This window comes from Podarcis raffonei, chromosome 15 (genome assembly GCF_027172205.1).
Source record: "Podarcis raffonei isolate rPodRaf1 chromosome 15, rPodRaf1.pri, whole genome shotgun sequence".
NCBI lineage: Eukaryota > Metazoa > Chordata > Lepidosauria > Squamata > Lacertidae > Podarcis > Podarcis raffonei.
The window spans coordinates 43,347,690-43,365,007 of record NC_070616.1 but is presented as its reverse complement, the minus strand read 5'-3'; the positions used below and the strand labels follow the sequence as shown (position 1 = coordinate 43,365,007).

Sequence of the window (17,318 nt, the reverse complement as noted above, 5' to 3'; positions counted from 1 at the left end):
AGGCTTTTGAAGCAGTGCAAAAACCAACTGAATGTGTTTTTGAACAGTGACCAGTGGAATGAATGTACACACTGTGAACAGAAATCCTTCTTTCATAATATCTTCAGCTCTGGGAGGAAAATATTTCCAGCCTTACTTAAAGAGACGTCTTTTCACATCATGGGCATAATAGTTTGTCCTGTCCGGTGTAAAAAAAAACCCCATACCACCTCCCCCAAGTCAGACGCATGCTCCATAGTCACAGCTCTGCATAGTAACTGCAGGATGGTATGTTGGAAACTTGCTCTGATTCCTTTTTCTCGCTCTTTCTCCTCCACTCTAGCCATCCGTGGATTTTCGCCACAGCACAAGATCCGCAGCTTTGAAGAAGCAAGGGGACTGGACCGTGTCAACGAGCGCATGCCGCCACGCAAGGATTCCAAGCACCCCGACGGGCCGGTGAACTTAACCTCCACAAACTCTGCGGAAAAGAACGGGATGGGGAAGAAAGCCCAGTAGCAGTTCAGGCGCCGCCCACTCTGTCTCACTAAAGGATCCAAAACTTAATGAATTCTATTTATTTATTATGAAGGGGGAGGGCAAGGGGGGGAGAAACCAACTTAGCCTGGAGGCACATCCATAATCCAGTTTGCATCCATTCTGTAAGAGAGGTGACCATTTTGTAAGTTTTTAAAATTTTATGTTCAATATATAAAAAGTCATCTTTTTTTAATTTAGGAATGGGTCTAAATACTAGTACATATATAAAGTGTTGTTTTGTACAGATTGCCTGTCCCTGCCAGGAGGGAAGGAGCCTGTGCGTGTGGCTGGGGGGGTGGGAGGAAGGGAAGCAGAAACAACCCAGGGCAGCTCTGGGATCTGATTTTATAATGGAACCGTTTCAAGTTATCCTTGTTTTTTAAAAGTGGCAACTTTCATTTGAAAGCAACATTTTTCTCCTCCCAGATTTTGCTGTGTTTCTTCTATTTCACACTGCATCTGATGCTCCAGCAGTTGACTTCCATTAAAGGCATGTTGCATAGGGCAATTGGTAAACTTTCTCCTTTTTGGAATCCTGTGTCACAAGGCAAAGGTTGACATGCGCAGATCAGCTCCAGGTGAATGTCTGGAACTGGAGAAAAGGATCTACCTAATCCTGCCTCTGCCCCTTCAGATATTGCCATTGATTTCCCTTCAGGAATCCAGTTTCAGCAGAGAAATGAATTCTCTTGGACTAAACCAGTAGGTGGGCTTTGATGAATGTGATCTTGCAGTCTCCATTCATCTTGAGTTCACCCAGCTGGTTGCTCATGTCGTTCCATGAACATAACCATATTTGACATCACACAGGTGGGATTTATGTGATTTTCTCTGACAGGAAACTAACCTCCACAGATTGTCATGGACTCATATTCTTAATGTAAAAAAACTGTACAAAATTAGTATTTTAGGAGTGAGATACTTTCCCTTCTTCCCACATAATATTCCTCTCCCACGCTCCATGATGTGAGCTCCAGCACAAAATCTCTCTGTGATATGTCCCCCAGGAACCCGCTTCATTTCCAGTTCTTTAGCTTTAGCTCTACCTGGATAGTGTGGGAAACGTGAGGTGTAGGAGGAAAGGTAAAGTTTTGTGCAGAGTTCTGCACATCAGCAGCACTGCTTCCTTTTCTTTGTGTATCCTATGTGGGACAAGTAGAAAAACCCACAGTGGTTATAAATGGGTGCTCACTTGGGAGTCTCCCTTGAGGGGGGAATGGCCATAAGTAGACCTGTGAAGGCTCCCACGTTTGGCTCCTGCATACAACTGGCAAAGCTCTCCTGGGCTGACTATAAAGGGCTTCTCGGGGATCTCAAGGGCACAGCCAGCAATGAACGGCTGATACTCCGGCCCCTGTAATTAGCGTCAAAATGATGCTACAGCGTTTTGTGATCATTTGGACCAAATTTTCACAATCAAAGCATTTCCCATCAGCATTGGCTCATGGTTCTGGGAGTGCCTAATCCCACTATTTTCTGGTGAATGCCAGGCTGTATTCAGTTTAATTCTGCTCAGAATAGACCCACTAAGTTAGTCATGTTCATTAATTTAAGTGGATATACTCATCGAGTGTGACTAGCTTAGGGTACAACCTCGTGCTCCTTTTAAGAGGCAGCATGAGTGAAGAGGCAGGTTGTTTCAGCTTTGTAACAGGAGACACTACTGCTTCCTTCTTCCTCATTACCCCAAAACCTTAAATGTGATGACCAAGAGTAGCTATATGTGGAAAGGGTGTTTGCAATGAGGCTCACTCGTGGCCAGGAGCCCTGATGGGCCACAACACATGCTAGGGAGCTTCACGGTGCCCACCTGCCATCATAACTTTGTGTTTACTGTGGAAAATTCTGGCATACTTGTGGCAAGCACATTTGCCATGTAAAATGTGCAGCTCCCAGGTTTGCATCTGGAAAACCTAAACCTGTAACTTTTGCAAAGGGCAGGAGACCTTTGGGCAGATTCCTTAGCACTTCTCTTGAAGTATAATAATAACATGATTGATTGTTTGACAGAATGCGTCAGTCTTGTTCTCTGCCAAGTGTTGCAAAAACCACTAAGGGCTCTACAGATGTGTGCACAATGTTTACTGCAAGCTGAAATAGGTGACCTGTGAGTATAGGGGTAATGTACTGTGCCCCTTTTGTAATGAAAGCAGTACGTTTTCTCATACTGCCAGAAAGGAAGTCACAGGCAAGTCAGCTTTACAGGTTGGTGAGAGGGACAAATCTTAAGAGAGAAGATGCAATCCTTTTGGCTCTTTTTAGTGTGAGTGAATAGCCAAATTACATTGTATGGAGAAACTTCGGTAGAACTGAGTGGGGTTTTTGAGGAGAAACTGTTTAGTCAGGAGCTTGAGCCTGAGGTCTTCATTCTTTGAGGGATATTTATTCAAGTCAGAGTTGGAAGCAAGGGGATTATGTTCTAATGTGCCAAAGAATAGCAACCAAACAGATGTGCTTGGAAGAAGGGAACCCTGTGTGTAGAATTGAGCCTGTTTAGGTTTTTTTATCCTGACTGATGGAAGCCAGGTGTCGGTGGCAATTGTATTATTATTATTTAAGCCAAACTTGGTAATTCATTGGAAAGTGGCGCAGATACCTTCCCCCTGGAGTTCAACCATTACCCTTCCAGGCACTGTTTGGGGTGTGTCTGAAGCAGTCTTCCACAGGGCCATTCTTTCTTCTGCCCTCTTGTAACTTAGTGACTTAAGCAAATGACACAATCAGACAGCATAGAGGTGTTGCATAAAAGGATGCCTCTTAATCACAGTGCTGCTGACTATTTTTCACTTTGAACATAGGCTTTCTCTGTTCATAATTATTTCACATCTTGGTTGAGAATTATGAAACTGCTTTGTTTGCATTTTGGAGCAGATGCAACTTTGGGATTATGTACTCATGACTATCCTTTTTACATGAATGGGTGCTTTGAAACAGTGCAAACATTTGTTCCTCTTGAAGATGAAGGGATTTTATTTATGTTAAAGCTATGCACACCTCTTACGGCTTCTGTTGGAGAAAACCATGGCACTTACTCTTTCAGAACAACACTGATAGCAATCTCTTCTAGAGAGATCTCATCTTTGCTGCTTGGTAGGATGCAGACAATCTGGCTTTAAGTGGAGTGTCTTCAGTTTAAGAACTGCAGATTCTTACGATTCAAAGGGAATTAACACCTTTGCATCTACCTGGCTTGACATGGTTGTTGTTGCTGCTGGCTGCTCTCATGATGTTCCCAGGAACATACAATAACTTCCACCCATGTGGTTGGGCTTCCTTGCATGTGTGCATAACATGCATATGATACACCTTCCAAGCGAGGTGGGAATTACATACATGTTGAGTGAATATGCAAGCAAGCCCAGCTATGTGAACAGAAGTCTCTATATAGCCCAGGGAGCCACGTGGAAGGCACCGCTGGGGGCTCTGGTGTCACAGGACAATTTCTGGGCCCTTTGGTGTAGCAAGAATAAAGCTTGGCTAGCACAATCCTATCTCTCTCTCTTGGGAAGATAACAGCCATCATGCTTCTCCCATTCATCAGCTTTTGGAAGTTTAAATTCATGGCAACAATACATGGCCCCTCTTCTCTCACTAGACACAGTTGAAATGTTGCGCTTGGACTGCTGATTTGTTAAAGCGAGAAATATTTGGGCCCTTCTCTTGGCTGATTCTTGCAAAATAGCCAGGTATGTCCTTCCTTCACCTCCTCCTGCATCTCTTTGTTCCCTGTTTTGATTTTTCTCCTCTCAGGTGAAATAGTAGTCTTAAAAATATGTCCATTTGGTGCCCCTTATGCCCCCAGAGTTCTGACAGGATTCCATTTGCTCTCGGAGGAAAGGGAGGCTGCTGAAACAGCCAGGCTGGGCAACTGTTCCAAGGAGGGGCAACTCTGAGGCAGGAGGGCCCACTTGGGGTCTTTCCTGTTCCTTCAGGGTTGCTTTGACACTAAAGAAAAATGTATTCCCTGTTCCATGTACAAAGACATGACTCGCTGGCTGTCAGGCCAAGCCTATGCTCTGGTTGCCAAGGGAACGCTGGCTCTGGGGCCTCTTTGCTTCCTCCTCACAGCATGCAGCGTTCAGGTGTGGGGAGCCGGAGGGGAGAGTAGGTGTTAATTACCCCCCCCCCATTAGCTCATGCGCCTTCTGTAACATGCTCTCAGCTAGCTTCCCCACGTTTTCATGGAAAGAGTGAGCTAAATTTCTGGTACCCTGAAGACACAGACAGGCACAGTGTCTTGTGTGCTGAAGTCCACCCTTTCTCCCCTGGAGATCCTTGCTGCTTCTCCACCCCCCCCACCCCTGTGCTAGCAAACTAGAGTTTGAAATGCAGTGTGGAAAGCAGCACTGAAGCCTTACGCTTCCCCTCTCTCTTCTGACTTGGGAAAGACAGCTGCCAGCCAAGGCTACCACCCCTTTCTGGCATGGACGTAGCACCAGCTTCTCTAAGGCCCAGTGCCAAGGAGACATTCCTTGATCTCAGCCAGGGCTCCCTCTTAACCAAAAATGTGAAGTTGATGAGAACCCAGATGAGAACCATAATAAACGCTGGAGACCCACTTAACCCTTAAACCAAATGTTCTTGGACCCCAGCTCCCATCAGCCCGTGGTAAGGAACGATAGGGCTTTTAAAATCCTAACATCATCAGGAGGGGCACAGGTTCTTCACCCCTGCCTTGAACTATGCATGTGAGGTGGCAAGTGGTTGAGAGGTAGGAAATGTTGCACCCACAGCACCCTTGGAGGTATCTGTGGTCAGAAGATGACAACCTAAGAAGCCATACTCTGAAAGGAGCAGCCATTAACCACATGAAAACGTGACGTCCCAGCCGGCAATTCCAGCTGTCCAGTGCTATAGCTTTACATGGGGGAGTGGGTGACCAGAGCAGTGGTGGGTTGCAGGGCGGGCGGGGGGCTTAGATATGAGATGGCCCTCTCTAATTCCCCCCACACCCAAGTACTGGGGAAATGCTCCTGGGCCGGCTGCCCCATCCCACCTGAAAAACCAGCAGCGAATCTGTCTTAGAGCTGTGAATGCCTCAAGGGGCCTTGCCTCTGCTCATCATCCCACCCATTCTCCACCACTCCACTGTCGTTGTTTTGCTTTTTAATTCCAGGGACAATCATGAGCAACGAAAGCAGAAAAAGAAACATTTTAAAAGCCAAGAAAGCCCGCCAGCCCATGGGACTTCGGTGTATTAAAGGCTGTGTGTGCTACCCCCTTACTGTGAGGTTGCCTATAAGCACCCTTTTTTAAAAAAAATTAAAATTGTCTTGCATGATTTTAAAAAGCAAGAAAAAGCAAGGTGCATGTAACAAGGAGGGGAGTGAACAGTGGGTCTTCCAGACTTCAGGACAAAGATGCTTTCACCTTATTGAAGAGAACCTGCCCTGTCATGGTGCCGCAGCCTGCTTGCACCTCCCCAGTTTAGCTAATCTTGATTCTGCTACCAGAGCCTCGTGCCAGCTTGGCTCCATCCCAGGAAAGGTGGAATCACAAACCCCAGGAAAGGTGGGGGTGAGGACTGAGGTTCTTGATTCTGAAGTCGTGTTTGCCCATTGTCTGGAGGCTGACTCTTTTCTTGCTCCTTTTTTAGTTGCGTTTAAAGAAGAATGGTGAAAAAATGTTATTTATTGGCAGAAATTATTAAATATAATTTCTCTTTTGTGAACAAGGAATGAATTTGTTAGAACTGTCTTACTGTAAATTGGAAAGTCATCTTTAAGGGGGGGGGAGTTAAAAATTAAATGACAGTTGTTTGGCTCCGGTGTCCTTTTTGGGAGTTCTTGAGTGGCAGCACACTTCAGACATTTGCAAAGAAGGCTCTGAACCCCTTTTATATTTCTGACTTCTTCAGGGGTAGCAGGAATATCCTTTGATGGTACATGGCAGACTGCACTTCCTGCCTTGTTTTGAAGTTCTCTTTGTCTGGGTCACATAGTTAAAGTAGTAGTGGACCAGTTGAGAAATGAGGCACTAATTACCAAAACATAAAAAGTTCTACCCTCAGTCAACTTTGTAAAAATTGCAAATGCAGTTGGCACACCTGCTGAATAGATACCCAAACCGTGGCTTGGTTTGTTTTGATGTCTTCTCAATGGAACACCCCTGCAAGAATTAGTAGGAACTCAGTACAAACCATGCTAAATTGATTCCCTTCTCCTCCCTCAAGACAGTCTACACCAGTCAGGGCTGAAAGGTGGATAGCAAATAGAATGTCTGGATGCAGCAGAATGCCTCCTCCTCACCTGGGTGCCCATATGATTTCTCTGCTGAAGAACGCTTGTGCATTGCAAAGTGTTCTGGGGTATAATTCCAAGGGGGGCTGGCCTCACCACAGTCCTGTACAAATTAGAGTTGATGCCCTATGCAAGTCTATTTGAGAATGTGTCTGGGTTTCACAAATTGCCCACAATTATTGAGAAAGGGTCATCATGTTATTATTATTTTTTCTTCTCATTGCGCCAGGAGTGCCAAACTGCCTTGGTTCGGCCCTGCTGGCCAGTAGAAGAGAATAAGCTTGATTGGCAGGCTTGAGACGTAAAATGGTGGTAATTGGTTAGGCCTGGGGTGGAGGTGAGAGCAGGTTAAAGGGTGAGACCGGTGACTTTTTAATGGATATTCATTTTAGATGTGAGAGTTTTTTCTTTTTCTTTTTTTAAGTAGCTGGGGTGGGGAATGGAAACTGACCTTGCTTTTCTAGATGCAGGACAGCTAGCTAGGCTTTTTTGCTCTAATAGTTGATTGACAGCCATAGACTCATGTCTTGGATAAAGATTATCTCCATCTTCCAGCAGTGGACAGCAATGGTCTTATTTGCTCTGGACTAATGACCGCATCTGAAACTATATGTTCCAGAGAAGTAGCCAGGTTAGGCGGCGGCGGCGGCGGCTGCTGCTGCAAAAGATGCCTTTGAGGATGCTGCATTTCTTACCATCCAACCTAACCAGTTCCTAAGAAGTTCCGTGCTGCAGGTTGTCGACTACTCTTGCAGCAGTTTCTCAAGTGTTTCTATCTGAAACCACAATTCAAATTCATTGCAGGGCTCCATAAAGACTAGGCATAGATGATGAATGCTCAGTAAAGAGCCCCAAGAAGAGGGAGGGAGGCTGAATTGTTCTTGAAGGGCACTGCATGGTTAATTCACTGTGCCTGAAGGCAACAGATACCTTTGGAGCCCACAGCAGCAATACTAAAATATCACCAGCAGGTGGCGGTGATGCCTTGAAGATGAAGTGTGAGAAGAGCTAATCAATTGAGTGCATTTAAGGAAACAGAAGACGGAACAGGTGAGAGAAGGAAAGCCACTACCTGTTTGAGTGGGCTGCGCTAGGCTAGGTTACATGCTCAAAAAGGCAATCCCATAATAGAATAGGAGAGTTGGAAGGGACCCCAACGGTCATCTAGTCCAACCTGCAATGCAGGCATATGCCGGTGGCCCATATGGGGATTCAACCCACAACCTTGGTGTTATCAGTACCACACACTAACCAACTGAGCTAACTGTCCATCCTGGCAGTGCTTCTCAGAACAAGTGTAAGACTTCTTCTTAGACCACGCAACCTGAGTGCTGGGCGCTTTTGCTTCTGAATTGCAGGTGCTGAGTAGCAGGGGGGCCAGGGCCCCTCACCAATATTTCTGATGAAATGGATGAGCATCCCCAAAGTTCTACAGCGGCAAGCCACGGGGCGTCCACACATTAGCATGGCTTGCACCGTGCGCAAGTGATGTCAGCACACCGTGGAGCATGCTAGTGTCATGTGTGCCTGCTGTGGGGTGTGCTGAAGTTGCGTGGCTCTGGGCCCCCTCAATTGGGGGGGCAAGGAGGCGCGCATGCTCTTAATAGTATAAAATGTTGGTGGCATCCATCTGCCTCGGGAGACCATGGAGGAGTGCGCCATTCAGGATGAAGTCTAACTATTGGAAGGAGACAGGTTTTGCCGCACCTGGGGCAAAGGAGCGTGGCCGCTTGTGCTGCTGCAGAGGCACCTGCTGTTTCTTCTCTCTGCGCTCCTCCCAGCGCTCACTCCTCTCCTGGTCACTGCAATGGAGACACGTCCTGATGGTCTGTCTCCAGGAACGCAGTTGTCTGCAGGGGATTCCGCAAGGCGCATTGATGGCGAGCTGGACAAGCCTAGTGGCAAGGCAGCTCCGGCAATGGCTGGCCTCTCCAGAAGGATGTGGGAGAATGGGATGCTAGGTCTAATCCCAAAAAGGAGGTCTACCAGGCGTGCATGTGGGGCACGCTGCTTTGTGGAAGTGAGTCACGGGCATCTTACAACCATCAGGAGTGACACCTCCGTGCCTTCCACATGTGCTGCCTCAGAAAGATTTTGGGTATCACATGGCAGGACAGCAAGCATGAAACTGCCATTTTAAAATGTTTTGTTGAAATATTTATCTTGGACCATTCACTTCCAAGTGGGGGGATGGTGTTGGCATGTCAGGCCTGCAGAGGAAGATGAGGGAGAGCAGCACGACATGCCTTGGGGAGGGCACAGTACTTTTCTTTGGGGGGGGTTGCCTCAAGTGGCAAAATGGCCCAGCACTGAAAAGAGGGGTGTTCGGATTATTCTTTTTGACACTGTTGATAGTTTTTAAAAAATATCAAACTCCACACTTGTATACAGATTTTTAGCAATGAAGCAGCTTGGTCTGGGACTACTGAGAATACCATTGTATTATGGAACACCCTTGTTAAATACAGAGGGTTCTCACTGGCAAGGGAGGTGCACTCTGTACATGCCCATTCCCTTTATTTATGAGGCCCATAGTTCCTAATTGATTTTCTTGCACTATACCTCGTAAACTCCTTTTCTACCCATAGGCCTTTATTTACCATCCCCTGCACAGTCCCATTGACCCCAGGGCCAGGGGGGCAACACTGACCACTTTGGGAGACCCTCTTTAGAGTGGAGCCTAGAATGGGGTGACCAGTGTGTGCCTCAGTAGCTTCCTCTGGTATGAGCAGAGCCTCTGAGCCCACCCCCTTGCTTACTGCCCCCTTTCTCATGAGGAGGTGAGGTTAGTCACCTTATTTCCCCACCAAGAAGGAGAGAGAGCTGAAGGAGTAAGAAGAGCAGCTTTCCTTCTGCTGCTTTCAGTTTTATGCGCTTTTTAAGGCTCTGTGCAGCATCTGAGCAGCTGTGAAGGGAAAGGAGTGGCTGAGAGGGTGGGAGAGGAAGGGGGGCAATCTAGGAGATGGCCGTGGGGAGCCAGCAAAAGAGAGTCTATGTGCCCATGCATGTGCGTGCGCATGCACACACGCTCCTACACCCCTACATCTGATCCAGTGAAATAAATACAGTGGTACCTCAGGTTAAGTACTTAATTCTTTCCGGAGGTCCGTACTTAACCTGAAACTGTTCTTAACCTAAAGCACCACTTTAGCTAATGGGGCCTCCCGCTGCCGCCGTGCTGCTGGAGCACAATTTCTGTTCTCATCCTGATGCAAAGTTCTTAACCCGAGGTACTATTTCTGTGTTAGCGAAGTCTGTAACCTGAAGCGTATGTAACCTGAGGTACCACTGTACTCCTTAACCTGCCTACTCTCCTTAAAAAACAAACTCAGATCACAGATTATATCTATCTCCTTCAAATTAGTGGTAAACAATGACAGATCCTGTGCTTTCTTGCATGGCCGTGCTGTAAAAGCAGAGATCCGAGACATGGATCCTTATTGATCCTCTTAACCTTTACAACGGATTCCCTCACAACCACCATCAAATCATAGAAATCATAGGTCATTCCTGAGCTCACAGGTGTGTTCTGTGATTTATTGGAGGTTTTATTGTCATTGCCTGGGCAAAAATCTTAAAGGTTAAAGTGGATCCTTTATTTGGATCCATGTTTTTCTGCTGCTGGCAAGTGCTGCCTCTGGGGCGACCCCTCCTTGCAGTCTACCAAGGTATGTTTTAATTTTATTGGGTGTGGGGTGTAAAAATCATACAAATTCAAGCAGATTCTATTTAATTCTATGGAATCTGACTTTTACCCAGATTCGATGGTTAAGAAATGAATATTGGGGGCAGGGGCGGGTATGTGTGTTTTTCTGCTCACCTGCCTGCTTTCAGTGACCTTCTCCCCCTCCCTGGGAGAAGGAAGTCACCCAGGGTAAACTCCCTTAAAATTAGAAACCTACCCAGGGTCCAAAAAACAATGGCAGCCCCTGCACATTGCAAGGGAATGCTGACATTTCCTCATGGAAGCGCAGGGAGTTCTTCCACAGAAACTCCTGGACTTTTCAAGGAGACAGTTTGAGAAATCCCTGGTTTATCACCAAGCTGCAGAGAGTTCCCCCCCTTCTGATGACATGTTCTCCTCCTTGCATCCCTGGGAAGCCTGTCTGAGGCCCTCTCACAAAGGCAAAGCTTAACCCTGGAACTATTCCTGGCAAGAAGGCTTGACTAGCCAGCTTTTGTTATGCAAAGTCCTTTCCTTTTCCCTTTTCTGCCTGTATTTGGATCAGCCTTACCTAATTGATGCTGGCATGGTTGGCAGTTTGTGTTTCAGACACAAAGGCTAAAGTCCATGTGAGTCATATTGCAAGTTCTAGGAAGCAAGCAGAAAACAAAAGGTTGCCCTGCCAGTGGAAGGAGGCAGGGATCTGCTTACAAGGTGGATGAAATGAGGACACCACCGTCAGCTGAGGCTGCTGTGCTCAGGCTTCCTATCAGTTTCAATGGGCCTTGCATCGGAAAGCTCCCCAGTGGATTGTCCTATGTTAAACAGCAATTTCTATTTTTCAACCTGACCAAAAAACCAAAAAGAAAACCTTTAGCCCAAAGGATATGGCAAGTTTTGGGTTAGAGTAACACCTAACTTCTTCTTAACCTCTACGCTTGAAGACCGTATTTTATCCAGATGGTACAGAGCAATTCAAGACAAAATCCATAGTTTAGGCATTGCCCTCGAGAGCCTCAAAGTATGTGACGAAAATCACACATTCCAATTAATCAAGCAGCAGCACTATGACCACGAAAGACAGCGCTTGTTACCTCATACTCCGAGATCTCCAGAGGCCTTAGGTTTCACAACACCCTACGGAACCTGTGCCAATTATCTAAAGGATCTACTACTCCCTTCCCATCGAAGAGCCTTTATGCTTGCGAGACTAAATGCTTTCCCCTCTGCAGTGACCAAAGGCAGATTCTCACACATTCCATTTCAAGCCCGTTTGTGTGCCTGCAGTCAAGAAGTACCCGATTCAATGGACCACATTCTCTTAATTGCCCTTTACACAGCAGACCTCGCCAACTGATGCTGAGCAAAATCTTCGACATCTGGCCCACAACTCCAAGAAGAAGCCAAGTAAGGTTTCTCCTGGTAGATCGGGACAAAGATAATACAGTGGTACCTCTAGATGCGAACTGGATCTGTTCCGGAGCCCCGTTCGCATCTAGAAGCAAACGTAACCAGTGACTGCACATCTGCGCACGTGCACGTCGCTTTTTGTCGCTTCTGCGCATGCACGTGATGTCATTTTGACCATCTGCGCATGCGCAGGCCACGAAACCCAGAAGTAATGCGCTCTGTTACTTCCGGGTTGCCTCGGAGCGCAACTTGAAAGCGCTCATCCCGAAGCACATTCAACCCGAGGTATGACTGTACTGCTTTAGTAGCTTCCTTTTTAGCCACAATTTTACTCAGCAGGGTTTCCAACGAACTATCCTTTCAGGAAATAGACTGGGCGTAGCAGAATATCCAAATGCACACGGCCATAGCGTGACCTTATAACCCTTGATAGCTTCACCCTTGTCTTTTTAGTTATTTCAGTTACTTGAAATGTTTTATGCTGTGATGCCAATAAAGGTATTTGATTGATTGAACAGCAATTTCTATTTTTCAACCTGACCAACAAACCAAAAAGAAAACCTTTGGCCCAAAGGATATGGCAAGTTTTGAGTGCTTCCTTGCGTCATCTCTTTAGGTGTGCAAACTCAAAGGGAACTAATGTGGTTTATTTAACCCCTTAATCCAACTCACATCTGCACCCTACATTTAAAGCACCCCGATACCACTTTAGCAGTCATGGCATCTCCCCAAAGGATCCTGGGAAATGTAGTTTGTTAAGGGTGCTGGAAATTGTAGCTCTGTGAGAGGAGGGGTCTCTAACAACTCTCAGCATTCTGTCCAAAAGGGGACAAGCCCTGCTTAGGAGGTGGTGGCAGTTGGGGAGCCGGGGCCACAGAGGCCGTGCCACCAGGAGGGCGCTGGGCCAGCAGCATTTTATCCTTTTGACCGTTGGCCAGAATTGAGAGGATGTAATGCTCCAGAAGCTTTCTTCTCGTGATGAGCATGCGCACAAAGGTGGTGGCTGCATTTGTAACGAAGAGCAGCAAAGTTGCCCCTGGCGGCGGTGACTCTCACAGTTCACCATCTCCTTAGGCTCCCTTCCCTGCAGGCAACGGTTCAGCAGCCACTGCAGCCCTAATCAAGCAGACTGGCAGCATGAGAGTGTGGTGCAAGACACCAGATTTCACAGCATGCTTAGACAGGTCCCAGATGGGCAAAAGGGGCATTCCCCGCATGTGTGCTCAGGGGCCCTTTTAAAAAGAAATATGGGGGGGGGGACTCCGCAGGTGCCCAAAGGCACTAGAATGTTCATGGGCAAAAGAAGACAAGAGAACAGGGAAGAGGCTGAGTGCAGGCTGCCTTCTCTTTCCTCTGGCCTGGTTACAGAGATCAGCTTTGTTCTTCAACCTGTTCTGTCTAGTTCCCAAACCTGCTGTGGGCTTTTCAGCTAAAAGGTTAAGCAAACACTCCTGGCAGCTCCCTGCTTCTTTTGTTGGCCTAGATCACTGCCAGGCAGCCTTCTCATCTTACCCTTGCAGTTTTGCTTCCTTTCTCTTCCAAGAACTGTTTGTTTCCTTCCCTTCCACCTTCCACCTTGCCCCCCCCCCGCAACCTCTGAAGGTCGATCCTCCAGTACAAACACCTTCATGGCTAAAAGGGAGCCAGCCCGTGTTTGCTCTTCCATTTCACTTTTCTCTATATCTTTTGCACAGGAAATGCAAGCCTGCCCAGGGCCTTGGCAACCCCCCCCCCCACAAAATGGTCTCTGCTCTTGCTCAAAATTGCCATGAGCGGGGCCTGCCAGAATGAAGGGAAGCCTGGCTGTCATTGTAAATCCTCCATCTGAGGATGTGGACACACTCTGCATTTAAGGGGCATTTAAAGCTCCTTCCTCCCCCTCCCTTCCTGCATTGCAGGGGGTTGGCCCTTGAGCTCCCTTCCGACTCTTTCTATGATTAAACAATCCTGGGAACTCTAGTTTACCACTCACAAAGCTACAGTTCCCAGCACCCTTCACAAATTACAGTTCCCAGGATTCATGAACGCATTAAATGTATGGTGTGTACACAACCTGAAACTCACTCAAAATACACAAATTCATGTGGCTTATCAGAAATGCCTAATCCCCTCTCCTCCTCTCTGAATTCCAATATCCAAGATTTCTTTAGGGAAAAACGTACCTATTTATCTACTTGCGCTTTGACGTGCTTTCAAACTGCTAGGTTGGCAGGAGCAGGGACTGAGCAACGGGAGCTCACCCTGTCGCGGGGATTTGAACTGCTGACCTTCTGATTGGCAAGCCCTAGGCTCTGTGAAACAGCTTAATACCCCTCTTCCTCCCCTCACCCATCATAGACAACCTTGTTGTCCTGGGACTAGTAGAAAGAGAAGGTGAGTGACACCTGCTTACATATCACTGTCAACCTCTAATCACAGTGTTCATAAATTGGATTTTCCCTGAAAGCATGAGATGTGCTGGTCTCTTTAAGAACATTTAGAATCTTTTTTAAAAAAATAAAATAAAATCCCACCCTTCCTCCAAATAGCTCAAAGTAGTGGTGCACATGGTTTTACCCCCACCATTTTATTCTCCTGACAACAACCCTGTGAGAGAGGACGGAGGATAGACTGACCCATGAAGACCTAGTGTGCTCCACGGCACAAGTGGGAAGGCAGGGCTCTTGAGGATGGATGACTGCACCTCAGCACCAAACCAGCCGTAAGGGGACGTGTTGGGCTTTTGCCACTCTGCTCTTCAATATTTTATTGCAATGTAAGAAGAGTACAGTAGAGTGGAGGGAACGTGATGTGGAAGATGGTGCTGCTGCTAGAAGAGACTCAGAGGCTGCCCCACTTTGCTGATTTCTAGAAAAAGAGATGAGTGCCTCTTAGAATGGCAATGGCACCCACCTGAGGGGGCCGGAAGGGAGTTCCTGCGAGTTCTAGCTGGGGGAAAGCCCTGGCCCAGGGGTGGGTGAGGAAGGTGAGCTGGAGCCTTTGTGGAGCCTGGGGTGGGGGTGGGGAATTGGTAGGAGGGGCCTGGCTGGATCCAGCCCCTGGCCCATCTAGTCCAGCATCCTGTTCTCACAGGGGCAACTAGAAGCCTCTGGGAAGCCTGCAAGCAGGACCCCATCTAGAAAAGCCCTCTGTCTTCCTGCGGTTCCCCACAACTGGTATTCAGAAGCATCACTGCAAAGATGTGCTCTCCCAGGCCCACAATCCCAGCCTGTTTGCACTCCTGCTGTCTTTTTTTTTTTAAAAAAATGATATTTATTGAAGTTCCAGGAAAAGTTACAAAAGTAAAAAAGAAATAGAAAAAAGAAGCAAAAAATACAAAATACAGAAAAAATAAAAACAATTAAAAATAAATCCATCTTTCCATGTCTTATCTTTCATTTACTTATTTCCCTGACCTCCTCACACCTCCCTTTTTTGTATTCCAGTTCAGATGGTTAATTCAGCAAATCCTTTCCCTCTTTGTTTTTATCTTAATTCTTTATCTTAATATATTATAGCTTTACATTTTCACCTGTTAACAATCCATTTTTACATACTCCTTTATAACATTGCTGCTAAAACCACTTAATTTCATTCCGACATCATTTTAACATTCATTAATTTTACAATGTTTCTGTAAGTAATCTTTAAATTTCTTCCAATCTTCTTCCACCGACTCTGGTCTCGGATTCTGCCAGTCATTTCCGCCAATTCCATATAGTCTATCACCTTCATCTGCCATTCTTCCAGGGTGGGTAGACCTTGTGTCTTCCAATACTTTGCAATGAGTATTCTTGCTGCTGTTGTAGCATACATAAAGAAAGTTCTATCCTTCTTTAACACCAATTGGCCGACCATGCCCAGGAGAAAGGCCTCTGGTTTCTTCAGGAAGGTATAATCAAATACCTTTTTCATTTCATTATAGATCATCTCCCAGAAAGCCTTAATCCTTGGGCATGTCCACCAAACGTGAAAGAATGTACCTTCATTTTCTTTACATTTCCAAGATTTATTATCGGGCAAATGATAGATTTTTGCAAGCTTGACTGGTGTCATGTACCACCTGTATATCATTTTCATAATATTCTCTCTTAAGGCATTACATGCCATAAATTTCATAACTGTGGTCCACAACTGTTCCCAGTCAGCAAACATAATGTTATGTCCAACATCTTGTGCCCATTTTATCATAGCAGATTTCACCGTTTCATCCTGAGTATTCCATTTCAACAGCAAGTTATACATTCTTGATAGTATCTTAGTTTTGGGATCTAACAGTTCTGTTTCCAATTTTGATTTTTCCACCTGGAAGCCAATTTTCTTGTCCAGATTGTAAGCCTCCCTTATTTGATAATAATGAAGCCAATCTCACACTTTATCTTTTAGTTTCTCAAAACTCTGCAATTTCAATTTGTCTCCTTCTTGTTCCAAAATCTCCCAATATTTCAGCCATTTGGCCTCCATATTGAGCTTTTTCTGTGCCTTCGCTTCCATCGGTGATAACCACCTTGGGGTTTTATTTTCAAGTAAGTCTTTATATCTTATCCAGACATTGAACAATGCTTTCCTGAGAATATGGTTTTTGAATGCTTTATGTGCTTTAACCTTGTCATACCACAAATATGCATGCCACCCCAAAACGTTATTGAAACCTTCTAAATCCAAAATGTCTGTGTTCTCAAGAAGCAGCCATTCTTTCAGCCAGCAAAATGCTGCTGATTCATAGTAAAGTTTAAGGTCTGGCAGGGCAAATCCACCTCTTTCCTTTACATTGGTTAATATTTTAAATTTTATTCTGGGCTTCTTGCCCTGCCAGACAAATCTAGAAATATCTCTCTGCCACTTCTTGAAACAGTCCATTTTGTCCAAAATTTGCAATGATTGAAACAAAAACAACATTATTGGCAATACATTCATCTTTATAGCAGCAATACGGCCTAGTAAGGAAAGATTCACGTTTGACCATATTTCTAGATCCTTTTTCACTTCTGACCAACATTTTTCATAATTGTCTTTAAATAAATTTAAGTTCTTAGCGGTCATATTAACCCCCAGGTATTTTACTTTCTTAACCGATGTTAAGCCTGTCTCCTTCTGAAACCTCTCTTTCTCAATCGGTGTTAGATTTTTCTCGAGAACCTTAGTTTTCATCTTGTTCAACTTAAATCCTGCCACCTGACCAAATTCTTGAATCAGTTCCAATACTCTGCACTCCTGCTGTCTTAGTCATGTCTGCAGTCATGTTTGCACTCCTGCATGCCCTGGGCAGGATCCCCAGGGCATGCGCTACGGAGAGCTGGCTTCAGGCACCAGGCACTAGGCCCATTGCAGACCAACTCTGTGTTACAAAGATGTCTGCCCCCATGGCATAAAGGTTGGCAACATCAGCCCTGCCATGTGGGAATCCCTTGCAGGCAACTGTGGTGCCTGGAGACAGGTTGTGCATCCAAACTGAAATAAGAGATAAATTTAAGAAAAGAAACATATTATACAGCAAGATACATTGT

The 17,318-nt window shown here is 45.9% G+C and overlaps 1 protein-coding gene across 3 annotated transcripts in view; it reads left to right on the top strand.

Annotated features, from left to right (window-relative positions):
• PPP3CC (protein phosphatase 3 catalytic subunit gamma) overlaps positions 1-1,027 on the top strand; it is a 68,252-nt gene extending 67,225 nt beyond the window's left edge. For all 3 annotated transcript variants that reach the window (XM_053367021.1, XM_053367019.1, XM_053367018.1), the window contains one exon: positions 323-1,027. In XM_053367021.1, the coding sequence (XP_053222996.1) occupies positions 323-498 (176 nt within the window). In that variant the 3' untranslated portion in view covers positions 499-1,027. The remainder of the gene's footprint in view (positions 1-322) is intronic.
• The last annotated feature ends 16,291 nt before the right edge of the window (positions 1,028-17,318 follow it).